Below are 21,409 nucleotides of genomic sequence, written 5' to 3'. Positions count from 1 at the left end.
ATCTAATTTTAAAATAATAAATAATAAATTGAATAAATGCCACTAATTTTGCTCACTATCCATCCAAATTTAACGACATTGTAAGTTATCTCCTGATTTGTTTCATTTGACATAATTGAAATATAATCTTCCTTTCTCTTCCTGGGATGCGGAAGAGTAATAAGGAGTAATAAGAGTAATAGGAGTAATAAGACCATCTCTTGCTCCACTGTAATTTTTACAGTCAAACAAGACATGCTCTAATGTCCCAATTACCCCCCTCACCACACAAGAAAATACATTCTATGGAGGAATTCCTTTATATTTTCCATGAAGGACTGGTGTAGGAAACATTACATCAACGTAGAAATTCTGGGTTGCATAGATATTTAAAATATAGCATTAGGTCAACCTCGTTTAATGGGCCTAGGTCATAAAGAGAACTTGTGATTTTAATTCAAGTCATGTTGTCGTTCAATACCCAAAATGCTTTCATTCAACCCAAGTTCCACTTAATTCATTCTCTGATTTCTTGATCTTGCAGGGGCTACCTGGTGCTCCAGGAATGCCTTGTAGCAAGTTCTAAAGTTGGGGTGCTGTGTGGTTTCCGGGCTGTATGGCTGTGTTCTAGCAGCATTCTCTCCTGACGTTTCGTTTGCATCTGTGGCTGGCATCTTCAGAGGATCTTTCACCCCTTGCTGGCTCAGGGGTGAAATGGACCACATTCACATGCTTGAGATAATTGCCATGTCAGTGTTGACTTGGCTCATTTATCTCTGTAGGAAGCCCTGGGAGTCCAGATCTCTTGCTGCTTCTTTGCATCTTTGCAGTGACTTCCACGGCATAGATGAAAGAGAATGAAAGCAGATAAGAGGGCCACACAGATCAACATAACATCACAAAAACGAGTTCTTTCCTCTAAGACACCCATGGCTTAAGCTGACAGCTCTCAGGATTGAAATGCAGAGAAGAGAGTGTTGTTTGCGAGTGTTTTTCTGTTGAGATTTTGCAAGTGTCTGTCACAGCTCAGCTATAAAAGGGTTAACTGTTTGGATGTAAACAAGTTGCTGAAGTCACTGTTTATGACCTGATCTATTGATTAGCTATTGGTCAGTCAGATAGCCATTGCTTACATGTTAGCGAGCTCCTACATCGGAAGTTATAAAGCTAACTCAGGCAGTTTCCACATGGGCGGAATATGGCGGCCTGGGGACGGCAGAAACGCCGTCCCCAGGCCGCCATTCGCACAGGGGGTGCAGCTGCTTCACAGCCGCGCCACCCTTGTGCCGCCCGCCCGGCGCCGAGCCGGCGTTTTCAGAGTGTGCTGGGAAGCGCACTTTTCTGAAAATGCTGGCTGGAAGCCGCTGCTGTGCCACGCGCCGGAGGGCCGGAGAGCAGGTGAGTCGACCGGGCGACGGCGCCCAGTGGCACCGTCTTCCCGGTTCTTTCAGAAACGCCGACCCAAGCCCTTCCGCCTCCGTGCGGAAAGGGCCTCAGTTTCTTTGTTTGAGCAGACACGACACCAGAGAGGAGACACGAGGTCCACAACATCATGTGAGGCAGCAGATAGGTAGCAAGATGTAACCAAACGTACAGTAATGTAGAAAGGGTTTCTTATTTTATCTCCATGTAACCCTCCCTTATAGTTAGTAAACTCATTTATAAAAAGCAGCTGAGAATCTGTCTCTTCTGTTCTGGACCAATTCAATTAATATTAGTAGAGTAGAACAAACAGAACAGAAAAAAGAAAAAAAATCAAAACAAGTATCTTGGGAGACCAAGAAAAAAAAGAGGAAATTGTGCACCTGATATTATATGTGATAAACTAATAAAGAATAGACACTTAACGATAATAGCTGTTTATTGCCAATGTTTTATATTTAAATGTTGTAAACTGCCCTGAGCCTGGAAGGGGAGGGGTGGCATATTAAATCGAATAAGTAATTAGTTAACTATATTATAATAAACATGAAATAATGCTTATAATAGTAAACAAACAAAAATCATAGACTTCTTTATGCCATATATGATAAACCTGCTAATAATATTAGATAGTTATGATATAAATTCAGATGAAATAGATTTTAAAAAGACTAAATGATTACTATTCTAAGAAGCATGTTCCTTTTTGCAGTGTTTGCAGGCAAAAATCAAGATATGCTGTAGGGCAAATTTTAGGGTCTGTCCGGGGGTCGCTGCGCCGGCTCGCCCCGGACTTGGACGGCAGCCGGCCGGCGCAACGCCCCGACCCGCAGCAGAAGCGCCAGCGGGGGGGGGGGGCGGCACCGACGGACGAGAGGCGCGACGAGGAGCAGCTGCGGCTTAGCCGGCAGCTGCCGCGCCTCTCGCCATCAACGGGGCGCAGCCGGGACGACAGCGCGGCCGGGAACGCCCCCGAAGACCCGGGAAGCCTTCAAAAGGCGAAGACCGCCGGGAGAGCAAGGCTGGCCGCAGCAGGGCGTGGGAGGGTTGTGCGGAAGCCCAGGGAGGTCGGGGAAACCATCGTGTGGGAAGAGGGGTGGACCGGAGAGAGAAAGAGCGACGGAGCAGAAGGAGGAGGAGTGAGAGAGAGTGTAGGAGCAGAAGGAGGAGGAGTGAGAGAGAGTGGAGGAGCAGAAGGAGGAGGAGGGAGCGAGAGCGGAGGAGCTGAAGGTGGAGGAGTGGGAGAGAGCGAAGGGGAGTGCGGAGGTGCCTTGGAGGGGGAAGAGAGGAGGCCAAGGAGGGGAGAGAGGCTGGCTGGGAAGGGGGCAGCAGACCCCAGTAGGGGGGCAGCCACCCCCAAACGCCAATAGGAGGGAACCCCAGGGAGTGAGGGCTGCCCTCACCCCTTGAGGAGCACCCTGTGGTTTAGGCAGCTGACTGCATTACGAGCCCCAAAGACCGGGGCCACAGACAAGGAGTCCATCACCTCGGATAGGGACAGTGGGACGGCTTGTCAGCCGCGGCCACAGGAGGGGGAGGGGAAACACCACAGGGTCAAAGAACAAACCAGCCATTAATGCGATTATCTGCTTGGAAGAGGAGGACGGTTCAGCGATCGAGCGTACGCCTTGCAAATATAGCAGCCCTTTGTCTACTGTAGAGAGCCAACATGGCATAGAGAGACAGTGTGATGTAGTGGTTAAAGTGTTGGACTAGGACCTGGGAAACCCACGTTCTAATCTGACACGATAACTTGCTGGGTGATCTTGGGCCAGTCCCATACTCTCAGCATCGACCCTGGCAAGTATTTGGATGGGAGACCTCTAAGGAGCACCAGGGGCATGAAGCAGACATTGGGCCAAATGTATGTGACTGACCAAATGTCACCCTGCAAGCTTCCATGGCAGAGTTGGGATTTGGACCTGAGCCGTCCACATCTATTGTCTGTCTCAGCAAAAAGATGTTAGTAGGCTGGTTTATTCCTCCGCCACAGAAATCAACATGCCGGACCTTCTTTGCTGTAGAGTGCTCCGTCTGGGTTCTAATGCCTGCCTAGCCTTGCTCCCTCTCATCCACATTATTAAAGTAAAAGTACATGAACTATATGCTCTTATATCAAGGTACCATGTTCAGTAATGCACAAAATAATGGTTTTGGCAAAGGCAGGGCATAAAAATGAATGATAATTCTCATATTCAATCAGGACTATATTCTAATGCGGAAGCATACAGTTTTCACAACCACTGCACTTCAAGTGACCTCACTAACACCTTTATCTGAGACAGAGTATAGTGTGCGTGCCATTCCTTGACTCCAATGCCTGCAACAGTCATTGTGTAGTTATGCCCACCGCTGACTTTCAAAATACCAGGGGTGCATAACATCTTTTTCTGAGACAAAGTATAGTTCATTATCTTGCTCTTTAAGGGCTTAATTAACAATTTATGTAATAAAATGAAATATTAGTTGTTGGGTAGAAGGTGAACTCCATGGTTTTGAAGGATGTTCCTGTTCTTATTCTGTTTTTCTTCTCTCCTCTCCTGCCTGCGTGTCTTTCTTCTTATGTGCAATGTTGCCTCCCTCTTTTGCACACACAAATTTTTCCACTTCAGGTTGTGCCAGTGCCCTGGGCATGGAGTCAGGCGCCATTGCAAACACTCAACTCACGTCGTCATCTGTGCATTACGGCTTCCTTGGCTTGCAGCGCTGGGGTCCAGATCTTGCTCGCCTGAATAAGAAGGGCCTTGTGAATGCCTGGACCTCGAGCAATTATGACAGGAGTCCCTGGATTCAGGTATTTCTGGGATAGCAGCAACAAGTCTTTGTCGCTGAAAGTGTTGCAGACCTCAGTGGAAATAGAAGTGTGTAGCTCCACTTGTAGGAGCCAGCTGGTGTAGTGGTTAAGAGCGGCGGACTCTAGTCTGGAAAACAGGGTTCGATTCCCTGCTCCTCCACATGAAGCCTGCTGACCTTGAGTCAGTCACAGTTCCCTCAGAACTTTCTCAGCCCATGTGGGGGCAGGCAAAGGCACACCCCATTGTGGTGGAGTGGCTCAGAGCAGCACACTCTGATCTGAAGAACCAGGTTCGATTCCCCCTCCGCCACATAAAGCTTGTTGGGTGACTTTGGGCCAATTGTGGTTCTCTCAGAACTCTCTCAGCCCATGCAGAGGCAGACAATGGCAGACTACCATTATCTTTTGCCTCAAAAGCCCTACAGCCGTGGTGGCGAACCTTTGGCACTCCAGATGTTATGGATTACAATTCCCATCAGCCCTTCCAGCATGGCCAAATTGGCCATGCTGGCAGGGGCTGATGGGAATTGTAGTCCATAACATCTGGAGTGCCAAAGGTTCGCCATCACTGCCCTACGGGATCACCACAAGTTTGCTATGATCCACTTTCCACACCACAACTCCACTGTACTGTTGATGTGTAACGGCGTTGCAGCTTAATGTATAAGGAGTTGTGTGAACTTGGGAGCAGCCGTAAAACTTGGAGCTAGCATTAAGCATGAGAGTAAGGGGCTTGAAGAAGAAACGGGCAGGAGAAGAGGTTCTGTGGTCCCTTGGCTGCTTAGCTTATTTCTTCACACCCTGACAGTGGTGGGATTCAAACATTTTAACAACAGGTTCCGATGGTGGTGGGATTCAAATAATGACTGTTAAAAAGTATTTAAAAATATTTTTAGTATCACTTTGTTTATTTTAAGTATTAAAAATATTAATACTTAATAAAAATATTTTAAGTATTAAAAAAGTGAAAAAGGAAATTTTAACAACAGGTTCTACAGAACCTTCGGAACCCCCTGAATCCCACCTCTGCTGTATACGCTCCGCTGTTGTCAGGGTGGATTGGCCAACGAGGTGTAGTGGTTAAGAACAGGGGGACTCTAATCTGGAGAACCAGGTTTGATTCCCCACTCCTCCACATGAAGCCTGCTGGGTGACCTTGGGCTAGTCACAGTTCTTTCAGAACTCTCTCAGCCCCACCTACCAGTGTCTCTTGTGGGGAGAGGAAAGGAAAAGGAGTTTGTAAAGCACCTTGAGACTCTTTACAGGAGAGAAAAATGGGGTATAAACCCAGGCTCCTCCTCCTACAGGGAAATTTCCTGGTGGGTCACTGTTCTGTGGACCATGGGGCTGAGCAGAGCCAAACCTCAGCTCTGCCCGAGCTTTGGGGACATCTTGACTCAGACCCCTCATCAGTCACTGGCTATGGCATTTGGTTTGCTCACCATCTTCTCCTGCACCGCCAGGGGGTGAATGCCCACTGTCTGCCCCACAGAGCCGAGTGGCCCTGCAGTGCTGGCTAAATTATAGGAGGGACCAGTTGACTCGACTTGCTCCAGGACAGTTTTCGCTTCCCAGTTCGCTCCTGGCTTCAGTGCTGCTGAGCAGCCAATTAATTCGGATAATTCTGCTCTTCTGAGAGGACTTTTCTCCGGACCAGGTCAACCTGCTGAGGAAGATGAGGATTTCCGGCATTTCCACACAAGGGGCGAGTCGCGTCGGCCGGCAGCAATACGTCCGAGCCTACAAAATAGCCTACAGTTTGGATGGACGGGAGTTTTTGTACTTCAAGGATGAAAGACAAGATCTCGAAAAGGTAAACTGTGGGGGAAGGCTCTCTGAGGGAAGGAAGAAAACGGTGGAACGACCTCTATATTTTATACTTCCTAATAATTCCCAAAGAGAGCTAGCATGGTGTGTAGTGGGTAAGACAGGTGCACTCTAGTCTGGAGAACCGGGTTTGATTTCCCCACTCCTCCACATGAAGCCTGCTGGGTGACCTTGAGCCAGTCACAGTTAGAAGTCTATCAAAATCCATTCGAAGGCAGGGCGTGGCAAAGTACCTCTGAATGTCTCTTGTGTTGAAAATCCTACAAGGTCACCGTAAGTTGGCTCAGACTTGGTGGCACTTTTATGCACAAACAGTCACGCACAGCATATGTTCAGCAGTTTCGTGTTCCAACGGCTTCATTGTATGTGAGTTGCTTGTGCTATCTAATATATATTTTAAATTCTACCCTTCCTTTCATTCTGTTGCGATTCTCCCATTTTTACCCTCTGGTTGACTCCTAACTGAATGACCGAACCACAACACCTTACTGCCAAAAATAGGAGTGCCTTGTATTTGCCATGTCAAAAACAGGGTGTTCAAGCCCCCTTGTTCAAGTGAGGTCTTTCGAACTCAGAACTTTGTAGCTCAGAGGTTTTATCCAATTCACTCCACGAAGCTGTCTTTTGTACAATTGGTCCATTGGCCATCTGTGGCCATTTCTGATTCCCAATGGTTTCTCTAAGGTCTTCGGAAGAGGTCTTTCACATTACCTACGGTGTGATCCTTTTGGAACTTGGAGACACTGGGAATTGAACCTGGGACCTTCTGCTTTCCAAGTAGATTTTCTGCTTCCGAGTTATCGCCTGTCCCCGAATGGGAGACTACGGAATCCTTTTGAGTCTAGAAATTCTTTTGTTTTTGTTACGTTCTTTCCTGCAGGCTTTGACTAGCTGTATAATCAGTAGCACATGGCCCCTCAGCGCATATTTCTCATTCCTTTCCCCCTGGCTTGAAAAGTTTTTTCTCGCCCTGTTGGAAGGACAACACAAAACACATGTGACTGGGGTTTGCTTTTGCACGAAAGGCAAGAGGGGATCCATGTCGAGGCATCAGGCATTTGCGCATGCAGCCAAAGCACAGGCGCACCCAAAAATAGCTGATTCAAAAGCAGTTGGGATGATGACTCTAGCAAATGCGCCTGTGACTGATCGGAAGCAGTTAATCGTAGCCACTCCTTCGCTGAAAGGAGAAGACTTATGAAGCCCAGCTGGCAAGGCCTGGAATATATATTATAAACAGGGTGGAGTGTTTTCTGCATGAAAACACGTGTGCAAAACTTTAAACTCTAGACATCCCAGAAATGCAAAACGTGCTGTTGAAATAAATGGAGACTGTTAAAATATGCTTGCGCTTGTTCTGTGTGATTCTATTGTGTTTTTTGCAAGGATTTTTTTTAAGGAGGGTTTATTAAGAATTGTTTTTGCAGAGGTGGAAAAGTAAAAGCTGATATTGCCAAGTTTAAGGGGATAAATCCACTTGATGCCGTGTGTATCATTTTGGGTGTAGGCCTTTTGCATAACTGAAAACAGAGGTCCTTTTGCATTTGAAATCCCAGGGACAGAACTTCACCTTGCTGACACATGTACTCTGATTTCTCATTTCTCCACACCCATATCTTCTGTGGGCAGGAAGGTGATGAGAAACTCAAGCAGAGAAACCAAAGTCCCTGGTTCAAATTTCTCTTCACTCTTTTGCAAGCTGTTCACTCAGAGCATCATTCTCCCTTCTGCTGTCTGGGGATTAAATGCTGATCAGGGTAGAAAAGAGGCTGGGGTAGGGGAGGCAATATAACTGCTTTTGCAAAGTATTTGAAAGGCTGACGCTTGGAGGAGTTCAGGGAGCTGTTCCTGTTGTTACTGCGGGGTAACGTTTTAGAAACTTTTAAGCCAAAAAGCTCAAGCCGACAAGGAATAAAATTAAAGAAATAATTTTATTCAGACCAACAAAGGGCAAGTTAGCATCAGAGGAGTCACACTAAAATGGCTGAGGTCTCCCGTTTTTATAGGATAAAGACAGGTTACATCAAAAGAGTACCATTGGAAAGAATTACACCCAAAGTACAACCACCAGCAATCAATCACTCAAGAGGGAGGAGATCTTCCCCCTACCCAAAACATTTTAAACATGCAGATGCCCTCATTGGAAGATGTCAGTAATTCACACTTCTGACGTCCGTGAACTAAGACCTAGCATCACCTTATCAGTATTGTTCTCAGTTGCCCCACTTATCTAAACAAAAGAGCCTAAACATGTGGCTGTGTTCTGGTTTGTATCAGAAAAAGGACAGACTTATGGTGCCAGTGAGGACAACAAGACCTAAAAGAAAACATAATTTAAGATCTCCAAAATTCCACAGGGTGAGTTAGAACAAAGGGCTATGAATTTCTGGTTAGTGAGAGAAAGAAGGGCAAAGAGCAAAAGGCCTACATGCCTTTTGCTTAACAGCTTATGGCTGACAGCACAAAATTACAAGGAACAGAAATAATAAAGAGAACTATTTTTTCCCCTATAAGGATTTAGAGAATCTTTTTAAACAAAATCTGTGCCTACACTGTTGACAACAGGACTCGCAATAATGGGCATAAATTACAGGCAGAAAGGAACCAAGTGGATATTAGGAAAACTTTTTACACCCAGAGTAGTTCAGCAGTGGAATCAGCTGCCTGGGAAGGTGGTCAGCTCCTCCTCTTGGGCAGTTTTCAAGCAGCAGCTGGATGAACTATTGTCAGGGATGGTTTCAGCTGATGCTGCATTGAGCAGCGGGAGAGACTAGATGGCCTGGTTGGCCCCTTTCAACTGATTGAGTCTATATTTCTGCCTGAGTTGCAGAAGGGATGTATGTGAAGCTCTACATAAGAACATAAGAACAAGCCAGCTGAATCAGACCAGAGTCCATCTAGTCCAGCTCTCTGCTACTCGCAGTGGCTCACCAGGTGCCTTTGAGAGCTCACCTGCAGGATGTGAAAGCAATGGCCTTCTGCGGCTGTTGCTCCCGAGCACCTGGACTGTTAAGGCATTTGCAATCTCAGATCAAAGAGGATCAAGATTGGTAGCTCTCTTTTCATTGGTCTTCAGTCCCCTACACAACTATCACTGCTTCACTTTTTGTGTGCACAGAAAAGACACTGTGCCTGTTGCCTCTCATATCTGGTGGGCCACTGCGAGTAGCAGAGTGCTGGACTAGATGGACTCTGGTCTGATCCAGCAGGCTCTTTCTTACGTTCTTATGTTTCCTAGAGTTCCTCATAGTGCACCATCACCAAAACAGTTTTTTCAAAAAAATCAACAGGTGTGTGTTTAACTCGGACCCTGATCAATTAGTGTTGGCTCTCACGGGTTAAAGTTTTAGTTAAAGAACAAGTTCATGCGTGAATGCAGTTGAAAGCTCGTTGCTGAATATTTGGTGGAATCGACCACCACTTTTTCCACTGTTTCCATGTGTGGAGATGTCGTTGCCTTAACGAAACGTTCCTTCACAAAAGAGCAGGGCTGCTTGCGGGGAGGGAGTGAAATACAAGCCCACGTCCCTAGACATTTTCTTCCTCCCATTTCCCTTTGCAGGTTTTCGAAGGCAACGTGAACAATGACGTCTCAGTGACCAATCTGTTTAATCCGCCGATCACGGCCCACTACATCCGTGTCTATCCTGTGGTCTGCCGGCGAGCTTGCACGTTGCGCTTCGAGCTAATTGGCTGTGAAATGAATGGTAAATGCTTCCCATTGATTTCCATGTGCTGGGTAGTTGTGCATGTTCTTCTTTGGGCTTCGGATCAGAAGGCAGCGTTCTTGCTCTGTGTTTCTGTCTGCTGGGAGAGGTTGAACACTTGGAAAAAACAAAAGCACCAGTTTGCTGCTTCAAGACCAGAACGCTGCACCATGTATACAGCAGAGGGGGATGGCAGCCAGCATGATTAAGAGTGGTGGATTCTAATCCGGAGAACCGGGCTCGATTCCCCACTCCTCCACATGAGCGGCAAAGTCTTATCTGGTGAACCAGATTTGTTTCTGCATTCCTACATTCCTGCTGGGTGACTTTGGGCTAGTCACAGTCCTCTCCAAAATCTCTCAGCTCTGCCTACCTCTCAAGGTGTCTGTTGTAGAGAGAGGAAGGGAAAGGAGTTTGTCAGCCACTTTGACACTCTTGAAAGGTAGAGAAAAGCGTGGTATAAATCCAAACTCCTCCTCCTTCTGTGTGGACAAATCTATTGGCTGTTGCTGAGCCCTGATTTTTCAAACTTTGTTAGCACATTGAGAAGTGTGCTTTAATTTTAACACCTTGGTTCCATTTCGGTGGCTGCTAACTGCTGTGTAATTTTGCACTTGGGGGAGAGAAACAATTAAAAGACTCCCCGCAGTTACTCTGAAGGTTAATGTCATTTTGCGCCCTTTGCAAACTTTATGGCGGAAAAGCTTGGCATGTCTTTCTTCGTTGCCCCTGAAATGTTCACCCTTTTTCACAATTTAATTGATTAACCTGGAGAAGTAGTTGCAACCTGCCCCTGTTTTAGGCTGTGGCAAGAGAAAATTAAAATAAAAAAGACCCTCGGGTGTATGTCATAATGTCACTTCAGGGGGATCCTGTCAGATGCCAGTCTTCTCTAGGAATTACCTGAAACTCTGTGGATTTACCATAGAGTTTTTGGCAATTCCTGGAGAGGCATGGGCTAGATTGACACACCACCCACATTTCTGGTACCAGCAATGTTGGCTTCTAGCTCTTCCTCTGTCTGCATCAGTCACCACAGTGACACCTGCTGGTGGTGCTAAAAATTCCAGGATTATTTATGTCTTCTATTAACATAAACATTGTCGGTGGTGTGTGCAGAACTTCACAGAGCCAGTGTGTTTTAGTGGTTAAGAACTCTTGCCCCTGTGTTCTGTACCAGTTGTAGCTTCTGGAGCAATTTCAAGGGCAGGCCCACGTAGGCAAATTACAGTAATCCAGCACTATTGTTGCACGGATCACAGTTTTTATTTAAGATGGGTTTAATCCACTAATACTCTGCCTTTCTTTTTAATGGGGATCGAGGATGGGGTTCATCATTCTCCTGTCCTCCATTTTATCCTCACCAACCCTGTGAGGTAGATGTCTGGCCCAAGATCACACACAAGTTTCCACAACTGAGTTGGGATTGAAATTTGGGTCACCCGGTTGTTAGTCTTGGACTCTAACCACCACATCACACTGGCTTTCTCACCACACTGGCGCTCACTGGATGCTCAACAGGCACCGTGCTTGTGTTTCCATTTTCAGTGCTTGGCTCAAGAAATTTACAGTCCGGGAAAAGTTTGAAATATTCGGTTCAGAAAATTTGTAAGTCATTTCATTCCATGCAAGAAATTTGAGATCCCACTGGCCTCAATTCTCCCTTAAGTCAGACTATCCAGAGATAAAACTGTTAATTTCCCACCATCCCATCATCTGGGAATACATCAAGCACTATGCAGTCTGGGAAATTCTGAGTTGGCATAAGTCAACATTACACAATGATTGGGTTAGAAAACTCACCGAAACAAAAAAATGACTTGCAAATGTTGTGCAGGTGTTTGTGGGGGATTTTCTTTTGGGGGTTGTGGGGTTTGTCTGCATGGGCTGGTTTTTGAAACAGTGGTTTTCAAACTGCTTTATGGGAAGCCCTGGTGTCTGTTAGAAATGTATCCGGAATTCCAGGCCATTAATAGGGAAGACCTTGTCTGTTGCTCCATCTTTAGAGGGTGTATGGGGCATGTCCCAAAATTATATAATCATAGAGTTGGAAGAGACCCCAAGGGCCAATCAAGTCCAACCCCCTGCAATGCAGGAACACACAGTCAAAGCACTCCCAACAAATCTGCCGCATGAGACCAAGCGTTTATCAAATTCAGCCTCCTGGATTTCTTCGTGGTGTCCCAGATGCCACCAAGAACCACACAATACTGTTAGAAGAAGTTACCTCCTGAAAGCTCATATTGAAATCCATGTTACTCATCTTTAAGGTGCCAGTGAGTATCTGTTTCATGAAGGACTTAAGCCGTCTCCATCATTGCCTTTCAGCCTCTGGCACCCAGAGCACCATTTTCAAAATGATTCCTGACCGCCATTTTGTGATCCCCCCCCCTTTTTAGTTTGTTGTGGGATTGATGCTTCAGAACAGGATGCTGTGATTCTCTGTGCCTTCTACATACCACTCTTTGAAGATTGGTCCCCCAAAAAGAAGAAACTCTGCTGAAATGTTCCCAAAATAGGCGAGGGGGTACAGAGAGTAAGCTGAGAAATTGGCACCGAGAAGGAAGTCTGGGGACTCTAGAGAGGTGAGGGAAACGTCTTAAAGAGACCGTCCAGGCAAATAAAGCCATTTTAAAAACGTTTCAACTGAAGAATCATTTTACAAGGGCGTTCATTTGAAACATTTTGAGGCTACAAACTAAATGTTTTAGGAACCAAAGGAACCAATGCAGAACTCCATGGAGAAAACATTTTATTTCCTGCCTCAAAACATTTTAAAAGGTTTGTGTGGAAATGGCCAGCCAGAAATCCTACAAAGATGGCTCTTTGCTCAGCCAGGGCAAGAACAGTTAGGATCCTGTTTGAACATGTGAAGAAGAAAGAAAGAAGAGATGTTATATCCCACTTTTCTGTACTTTAAAGAGTCTCAAAGCAGCTTACAGTCACATTTCCTTCTCTATAACAGGCACCTTGTGAGGTAGGTGAGGCTGAGAGAGTTCTGAGAGAACCATCACTGACCCAAGGTCACCCAGCAGGCTTCATGTAGAGGAGGGAGGAATCGAACCCATGAAAGAGCTCACCACTGTTAACAATTGCAGAACTCTGGCAGTCATCTCTGAATTCTCTGCGACATACAGGGGCTGTACGGCAACAATGGAGGAGGAGGAGGAGGAGCTTGGATTTATATCCCCCCTTTCTCTCCTATAGGAGACTCAAAAGGGCTTACAATCTCCTTCCCTTTCCCCCCTCACAACAAACACCCTGTGAGATGGAGGGATTCATGCAAATGAACACAGAAAAGGGTTCTTTGGAAGTTTGAAAGCTACTGATATCAAGGAGCGTTGGGTGCGTCTGTCGGCTTGCTGGGGTTTATTGGGAAGGTCTGTGGCATGTGGGCATTTCCCTTTCACTCGTCTCTGTAAACCATTGTGTTACAGTGTATTTCAACATGGCAGGTTGCTCGGAGCCCCTGGGCATGAAATCCCACCGCATCTCTGATGAGCAGGTCACGGCCTCCAGCGTGTACAAGACGTGGGGCATCGATGCTTTTACTTGGCATCCGCACTTCGCTCGCCTTGACAAGACGGGGAAGACCAATGCCTGGTCTGCCCTCACCAATGGGGCGGGAGAATGGCTTCAGGTACGTTCTGTTGCTAGCCAGAAGGAGGATGGGAAGGGAGTGAGCTTTTGAACGGAAATGGTGAACTCAAGTGTGGTGTAGTGGTTCAGAGAGGCAGACTCTAATTCGGAGAACTGGGGTTGGTTCCCTACTCCTCCGTGTGACTGGTGGTCTTTAATCTGGAGAACTGGATTTGTTTCCCTGCTCCTTCACATGAAGCCTGCTGGGTAATCTTGGGTCAGTCACAGTTCTCTCAGAACTCTCTCAGCCCCACCTACCTCACAAGGAGTCTGTTGTAGGAGGGAAAGGAGTTTGTAAGCCACTTTGCAACTCCTTATAGGAGAGAAAGGTGGGTTATAAATCTTCTCTTCTTGACCTTAACAGTATGTGTTGTAACACCCGCAGATCTGCATAGCTTCTTATGAGTAGAACTATTCAAATTCATAGAGATGGAACATACTAAAATGGAATTTTAAGTCTAGCTGTCTCAGTTTTGCCTCAAAAAAGCCGCTTCTTTTAATCTGGAAAACAACCTTAGAAACGTCCTAGGCACATCTTGTTGCTGCTGTTAAAATTTTTTTTTAATTAACCATTTCTGGGACTCAGTAGTTCACACTGTCCAGTTACAATGTGCTTTTCTGCTACTAACGATGTGATTGTGTCAAAACATGCGGTACTATGCAGCACCAACTTCATAACAGGAAACAAAATGTCCAAGAAATTTTCTAAAAATTTCCAATTTCTCCAGGCAAGACAACCTCTCAATAAACTTTACAAACAAATTGTATATATTTGTTTAGATTCACTATGTCAGTCCCAGTGGGGAAAAAAGAAGAAGCTAAAACTGTGTATTTGAGTTTGAGATGTAAGGGGGATTTTCAGAATTGAGGACAGGATATATAAATAATTGGGGTGTATGGGCAAGCAAATGCCTTCTTTTCAAACAATATTAGTTCTCCATTTTAAGAAGAGGTTGGATTCTCGGTTACATGCAAGTTTCCCTCTCTGGAATTCACTGCACTGTCAGATCTGAGAATGTCCACGGTTTCCGAAAGCTCTCCCAAGTGTGACTTTTCAGGGAAAGTGAAGGGAATCAATACACATTTCACTTTCATTCAGTTTCCTTGCTCCTCCCAGCTTTTCCTGAGCGCACAAAAGCAGCCTCTCCCGCACAGATTGAACAAGGAAGTGGGGGCAGGCCAAATGGTGGTGTGGCTCCACCATAGACACTGCTCAGTGGGAGAAACCCATTAATGCAGAAAACCATGGGGAAAACCCACTGTAGAGCACCTAACCACGATGTACGTGCTGCACACATGAAAGCCAACGGAGCTTCATCTTCCTACTTCTTGCTCTTTTTTTAATGACTGTCCACATGTTCCTTCCCCTCTCCTTCCAAAAGTTCCTAAAACATGTGCAAAAAATTTACAGCAAAAATACCAATTGCCATTACATGAAGAATGCTAGTCAAAAACTATAAATGTTTGACCCATCCTCTGATCACCTCTCAGAGACCAGGGCAGCTAGCATTTTAGGGTAATAGACTTCCAGGTTGTTGGAAGAGAATGACTTTATGCTGTTTCCTGCCTCAACCCAGTGGCGTATTTACCTAGTGGAAAGGCGCAAAAATTTCAGGTTCATTTGTGTGCTTTTTGTATTTTTTAGTGTTTTTTCAGTTTTTGGCCTGCAGGGGGTGCAGTTTTTAGGCTAGCAGCACCAAATTTTCAGGAATTTTTCAGGGGACGCTCCTGATGATACCAACCAAGTTAGGTGAAGTTTGGTTCAGGGGATCCAAAGTTATGGACTCTCAAAAGGGGTGCCCCATCCCCCATTGTTTCCAATGGGAACTAATAGGAAATGCGGGCTATACCTTTGAGGGTCCATAACTTTGGACCCCCTGAACCAAACTTCACCAAACCTGGGTGGTATCATCAGGAGAGTCTCATAAAGTTACTCTGAAATTTTGGTGCTGTTAGCTTAACAATTGCAGCAGGCACCCTGCAGATTTCCCCAGATTCTCCTTTTAAATCCACTCCCTTTGGCATGGACAAAGGGAGAATGTGAGATCCCCAACTTAAATATTGAAAGTGATGCTGTTTGGGGGTGGATTCCACTGGAGGTGTTTTGTGAGAGATGATGCTGACATTTGTTTGGTAAATGTTTTGCTGGGGGTGATTTGTGAGAGATTTACATGCTTAATACCCACTTGCACTGGTTTGGAGCTGTTTCTCAGGCCAATAACCTACCTCATAGGGTTGGTGTGAGGACAAAATTAGGAAAGAGAGTTGGTGGGGAGACAGCCATGCATGTTTTGCTGGGGGTGGGAGGTGTTTTGTGAGCTGGTGCAAAAAATCATTGTTTGGTCGTGGTGGGGGAGGGTAGCCGCCCATGGGGGGGGGGGGGGGGGCGCCAAACTCAGGTTTTGTCCCAGGGCTCCAGTTTGCCTAGGGCTCCAGTTTCCCTCTGCCTCAACCACAGAGGGGTTTTTACTAGTAAGCCAGATGCTAGATGCTAGTAAGATAGATGCTAGACCTAGGGATTGACACCTTTACCATGCTGGCACTATCCCTTTGATGTTAGACTGATACTCTCAGGTACTTCCTTCCGGCTCTCTCTCTCTCCCTCCTTCTTGCTCTCTAACCTTCCACAGCACCATGTGAGTAGAGAGGATGGATGCTGAGTGCATCCATCCCCATTCAAAGAGATTAGATTAGTGAACCTATCTATTTACCTTTCTATCCAGAATGGAGTTCACTAATAGGAACTTTTATTTAATTAGATTAGAAACTACAAATGACTCTGACTTTTCTTTGTGCCAAAGCTCACACGCATGTTTGGGAGATGCTTTCCAGGGCTCCAGCCTCCGTGCACTCTGCTTGTAAAGTAAAGGTATAATCTCTGTGAGATTATCCAATACAGGTGAGGTGGTATCGTCTGCATTTCCAGTCCCTGTCTGCCATGTACAATTGAAGCTCCCATTCTTCTTTTCTCCTGCAGATCGACCTTAAGAAAGAGAAACGGGTGACCGGAGTCATCACGCAAGGGGCTCGTGACTTTGGGCATATCCAGTATGTGGCTTCCTACAAGGTGGCCTCCAGCAGTGACGGAAACTCCTGGACGCTGTATAGGGACAGCAGAACAAATAGCACAAAGGTACATGTGAAAAAGCCTTTTCCAAATAATAATAATAATAATAATAATAATAATAATAATAATAATAATAATAATTATTATTATTATTATTATTATTATTATTATTAATTCAATTTAATAGATAATTTAATAGACAATTTTACAAAACAATCAACATTTAAATACATCAAATAGTTTCAATTAAAACAATAAATAAATTAAACATTAAAACACTAGCAGCAGTGATCTTCCACAATTAAAATAAGTAGATGATGTCTGGTATAAACTCCCCAGGAGGAGACTGGCCGATAGTCAGCAGATGACAAAGCTGTAAAGAGCAACAAAGAAGGGCGGACTCAGCGGCCAGCCTCACCAAAGGCCCAGTGGAACAGCTCAGTTTTACAGGCCCTGCGGAACTCCCCGAGGTCCCGTAGGACCCTAACAGATGGAGGAAGGGCGTTCCACCAGGCAGGGGCCAGGGCCATAAAAGCCCTGGCCTGGGTAGAGGCCAGCCGCATCATGGAGGGACAAGGGACCACCAGTAAATTCGCCTCTGCCGAACGGAGAGGTCGACCGTCTGCTTTAGCTCTCTGGTGTTTCATTCCAAACAGTTTCCACCAAGACCTTTTTCAAGCTGAGGTAGCAGGGTTGGGTGCGAGATTGTATATAAATCCGAATATTGGCCAACAGTTGTGAGGTCTGAGTTCGGATCCCTGCTGAACAAGCATGGCGGAGTGGTTAAGAAAGGTGTACTCGAATCTGGAGAACCATATTTTGTTCCCCACTCCTACACAAGAGTGTGGACTTGAATCTGGTGAATTGGGTTTGTTTCCATGTTTCTTCACACAAAATGTGACACAGTTCTCTTAGAACTTTCTCAGCCCCCTTACCTCATAAGATGTCTGTTGTGGGAAAGGGAAGGGAAGGAGTTTGTAAGCCTCTTTGACACTCCTGAAAGGTAGAGGAAAGCGGAGTATAAATCCAAACTATTCTTCTTCGTCAAAGTTCAGTGATTAACTTTGGGCCAGCCTTGTCCTTATGGCCAGACCTATGTCACAGGGTTATAATGGGGGCAAGGAGAGCTATTTATGCCACCCTAAACTTTTTTGATAAAGGGCTGGTTAAAAATGTTCTGGATGGATAACTCTCTGTCATCTGTAATCTCTGCTTTGTGTTAATTTTCATTGTTAAAAGGCATTCCAGCCCCTCAAAATCACGCCCCTGTAGAGTAGGTCTGCTTTTTTGCCACGCCATTTCCAACAGCGCCGCCTCTTTTTCTCCCCCCAACAGATATTTGAAGGTAACTCTGACAACTACTCGCACAAGAAGAACGTATTCGACGTGCCCTTGCACACCCGCTTTGTGCGCATCCTCCCTGAATCGTGGCACAACCGCATCACGTTGCGGGTGGAGCTGCTGGGGTGTGACGAGTAAACCCTCTCTGGGTGAGGAACTATGGAGTGAAGAACCCACCTGAGTTTCCTTGTCCTTTCTCTGGACCTGCACACTTTTCATTGCTGCGTCTGCTTTGCCACGTCATGCCCCAGGGAAGGTCGATTCAAATCTCGTGTCACTTCAGGACCTGGGGCGTTGGGAGCATTGCCTGGCCAGCAGCTGCTGGAACCCAAAAGTTTTCTAAGTTTCCTTTTCTTCCAGACCTTCCTGGTTTTGCACCTGTTTGCAAACCTGATGTGATGACCCAGGCTCTTTTATGTGTGTGCGTGTGCGAGGGGTGTGTGTCTCTAACACTGCCTCACCATGGTCCCCTGGCTTTCTGGGGGTCTTCAGCAACACATTTTAAGAGCTGCTCTGTGCAATTGTCATTCCTTCATCCCGAGGAATTTGGGGAACCGTAGTTCTGGGAGTGGAAGTCAGGGCTCCCGAGTGGCGAGGTCTCGGCACACTCTTCAGAACTGCAGCCCCCAGGAGCCTTTAAAGGAAGCCACGTGGCTTAAACCAGTATAAAATTAGCACATGTTTGTAGTCAAGGTGCAACCTAAGATGCAAATGGATCGGTATGCACTCTGTGCACAAATTTTGCCGTCCGTACCCTTTTGCTATTGAAGCCGATTTGCATAGTTTTACATAATTTATTCTGCTTTTATAATCGGGGTAGAAGCAAGAAGCTGTACAGATTTTTGTTTTCCCTCATGAGATTTCCCCAGCTTTTGCATGCCCGCTTTCAAGCTTATGTTTACTTCCCAAGACCTAGAAACTTGCCTTTTCACAATGACAACTGAATCCTTTGCCTAGTGCCCCATCCTGTGCTTGTTGGGATACACATAGGCCTCTTCTGCACATGCAGAATAATGCACTTGCAATCAATTTTCACAATTGTTTGCAAGTGGATTTTACTATTCTACACAGTAAAATTTGGCTGCAAAGTGCATTGAAAGTGGATTGAAAGTGCATTATTCTGCATGGGCGGATAGGGGCCATAGTCCTGCTGTTAATCTCCTTTCTCCAAGATAAGATTTCTGAAGATGCCTGACTTGGGAGTGGCCCTAATCCACTTGCCATCCAAAACCAGGGATGCTTCTTGTACCCACAGTGCTTTGCTTCTTGCCACAGCATCTGTCCGGAGGGTTTCACGGTTTGGTACCCCTGGCACTGGATGGAGCGTGCTGAAGAAACAGGACTTTGTGATGACAGAGTTGGGAAAGGAGGACTATTTTGGACAAGAAGAGTGCTTGTGAAGTGTCCCTGTGGTAGAGGGTGGGTGGGGGTGGGGAGCGTATGGAACGGGATGACACATCTTGCAGTCAGCCAACCTAACCAAAACTGTGTTAGCTCTGTAAGCAATTAACTTGAACAATGACAAAAATTAAAGTCCAAGGAAAAACCCAACAACTGTGGTAACTGTGACTTCCCAGCAGGGGGCAGCAGTCATAAACTCTGCATCAATAAAAACGCCTGGCGGGCTGTGCTTTTCTGATGTCTCTTTCCGCACATTTAACCCCAGAGAGGCCTGGTTTCTGGGAGAACAAGGATGCAAGGGGCAGCGGAAAGTGGTTTCTTGCTCTGCAGTGTGATCCAGATGTGGGGGTGTATAACAGCAGCCCAGCTGTAAGAAGAAGAGGAAAATAGGGGGTGGCAGAGGATGTGCAGATAAAATCCACTGGGAAATGAAGGGTGCCAATTTGCATACTCAAATGGCCCTGGGGCTTTCAACTCCTTTTGATTTGCTGATTTGGAGAGATGGGAATGCAATTTTTCTTCAGCTACGTATTGATCTGCTTTTTTGATCAGTCCCAAATGTGCTCAAGATGCAGCAGTATCTGGCTCGGTGGTGCTTGGATTTAGTTTCAAGATTTTGCTTCCAAAGGAGTTTCGGGCCGGGTTATGCAAAAGGTGCCTGCTGCCCAATAGGGCTGAACATTCATTGTAGCACGATTTCTTGTAAGGATGTATTTCCTTGAGCTCCACTTTCACTTTCCATTCTCTCTGCGGCAAGCGAGACCACTTCTAGTGTAACTTTTAATTTGCTTTGCTACCAGTGAGCATGGCTTTGCCCCAGACGTCTTACCACGGCTAACATATCTAGCTCCACCTTCCCATACCCACACATTGCGGTCCATTGCCTTCCCTTTCATCCTCCCTTCCATGTTGCTGGCTCCTTCCTACTTCTCTAGATGCTCATATTGAGATATTGCTGTCTGGATATAACAACAGAGAGTTGGTTTTTCCAAGAAACAGCACGAGCAGAGTCTCTTTTTGGCTCCACCCCACTTCCCCTGCTCTATTTCCACCCTCCCCATGGTCTGGAGAGTTTTTTAAAATGTTATTTCAAACAAGTCTTTATTTTCAAACAAGCCTCTCTGTTCTCCTGCAGCAGTGGCAGGAAGCAGAGGTGTACTGGGGAAAAATGGCTCCCGTGGCAAAACCTGCTCCAGCAGCCTGCTGTAGTCTGCCGGGCACCCCCACGTGATCCAATAGGGAATGCCTGGGGTCAATGTTCCTCTGACAGATGTCCCTCTGACAGATGCATCACTGGCAGGAAGTGTATGTGTGTGTCTATGGTGGGGCGGGGAGAGAATATCAGCTCTAAGAGTTGGTCCCCTTCTTCAGCAGCATGTGGTCCAGGGAATTGCTTTATTTTTTTCATTGGGGGGGGGTATTATTTCTGGAAAGAGGCTGAAATATAAATATAATTGCAATAACAGAAATATCAATATTACAGTAATTTGAAAGCTTTTACAAAGCCAGCAAACTTTGTACTACTGGGTGTGATGAGATCTGTGCCTTTAAGGCTGAGTTGATGGGACGGAGTTAAGAGAACCATGAGAAGCGGAGGCTCTGGAGAGTTCAGCAGACAGACTGTGTGGCAAGGAGTGCCTCCTCATGTGTAAGCAGAGAAATGTGAGGAGACCCCACTGCAAGCCCACTGCTCAGTAAAGAGCCCCTAGGTGAGTGTTCCTAGGAGTAGGGTTGTGAACTTCCAGGTGATGGCTAGAGATCCCTTGGGATTACAACAGTTCTCCAAGCAGCAGAAAAAATGCTGGGATGGGAAGGTGGCTTCAGTGGCATTATACCCCATTGAAGTCCCTCCCCCTTCTTCCAGCTCCACCCCCAAATGTCCAGGTATTTCCCAACCCGGGTCTATTAATCCTATGAATCAGGGCTGTGACTCCAGAGATGAAGGGATTTAACCCTGCTTTCCAAGAGGGAAAATAGGCAGATAAACGCCAGTGATCAACGCCTGTCTTTTTCTCGCTCAGGCCTTAAAGCCGTGGAGAGTGATAATTCCAATCAAGGAAACTGCATGGGGGGGAAAGAGTTAAACCTCTTCCCTGGGGTCCTGGTCTTTATCCCCCTCCACCCCTTTGCAATTCAATTACACGTCTGGGGTTCCGGTCGCAGATTCTCTGGCATCAGGCGCTTGGCTGTAAGTCATGCGACGAAGCTTAAATCTGGCTTTCCACTTCAGTG

General features: G+C 46.1%; 1 protein-coding gene across 2 annotated transcripts in view; it reads left to right on the top strand.

The window, feature by feature from the left end:
* Positions 1-19,327, top strand: part of MFGE8 (milk fat globule EGF and factor V/VIII domain containing) — a 36,761-nt gene extending 17,434 nt beyond the window's left edge. The window contains exons 5-10 of one of the 2 annotated variants that reach the window (XM_048481889.1): positions 4,014-4,195; positions 5,853-6,008; positions 9,585-9,729; positions 13,185-13,369; positions 16,346-16,501; positions 17,771-19,327. In XM_048481889.1, coding sequence (XP_048337846.1) covers positions 4,014-4,195; positions 5,853-6,008; positions 9,585-9,729; positions 13,185-13,369; positions 16,346-16,501; positions 17,771-17,914 — 968 coding nt within the window. In that variant the 3' untranslated portion in view covers positions 17,915-19,327. Of the gene's footprint in view, positions 1-4,013; positions 4,196-5,852; positions 6,009-9,584; positions 9,730-13,166; positions 13,370-16,345; positions 16,502-17,770 lie in introns of both variants that reach the window. The other variant, XM_048481888.1, reaches the window with a different exon arrangement.
* The last annotated feature ends 2,082 nt before the right edge of the window (positions 19,328-21,409 follow it).

The sequence above is a fragment of the Sphaerodactylus townsendi genome, linkage group LG17 (genome assembly GCF_021028975.2).
Source record: "Sphaerodactylus townsendi isolate TG3544 linkage group LG17, MPM_Stown_v2.3, whole genome shotgun sequence".
NCBI lineage: Eukaryota > Metazoa > Chordata > Lepidosauria > Squamata > Sphaerodactylidae > Sphaerodactylus > Sphaerodactylus townsendi.
Note: the sequence above shows the minus strand (reverse complement) of the source record. Positions and strands in the feature narration are given on the sequence as shown.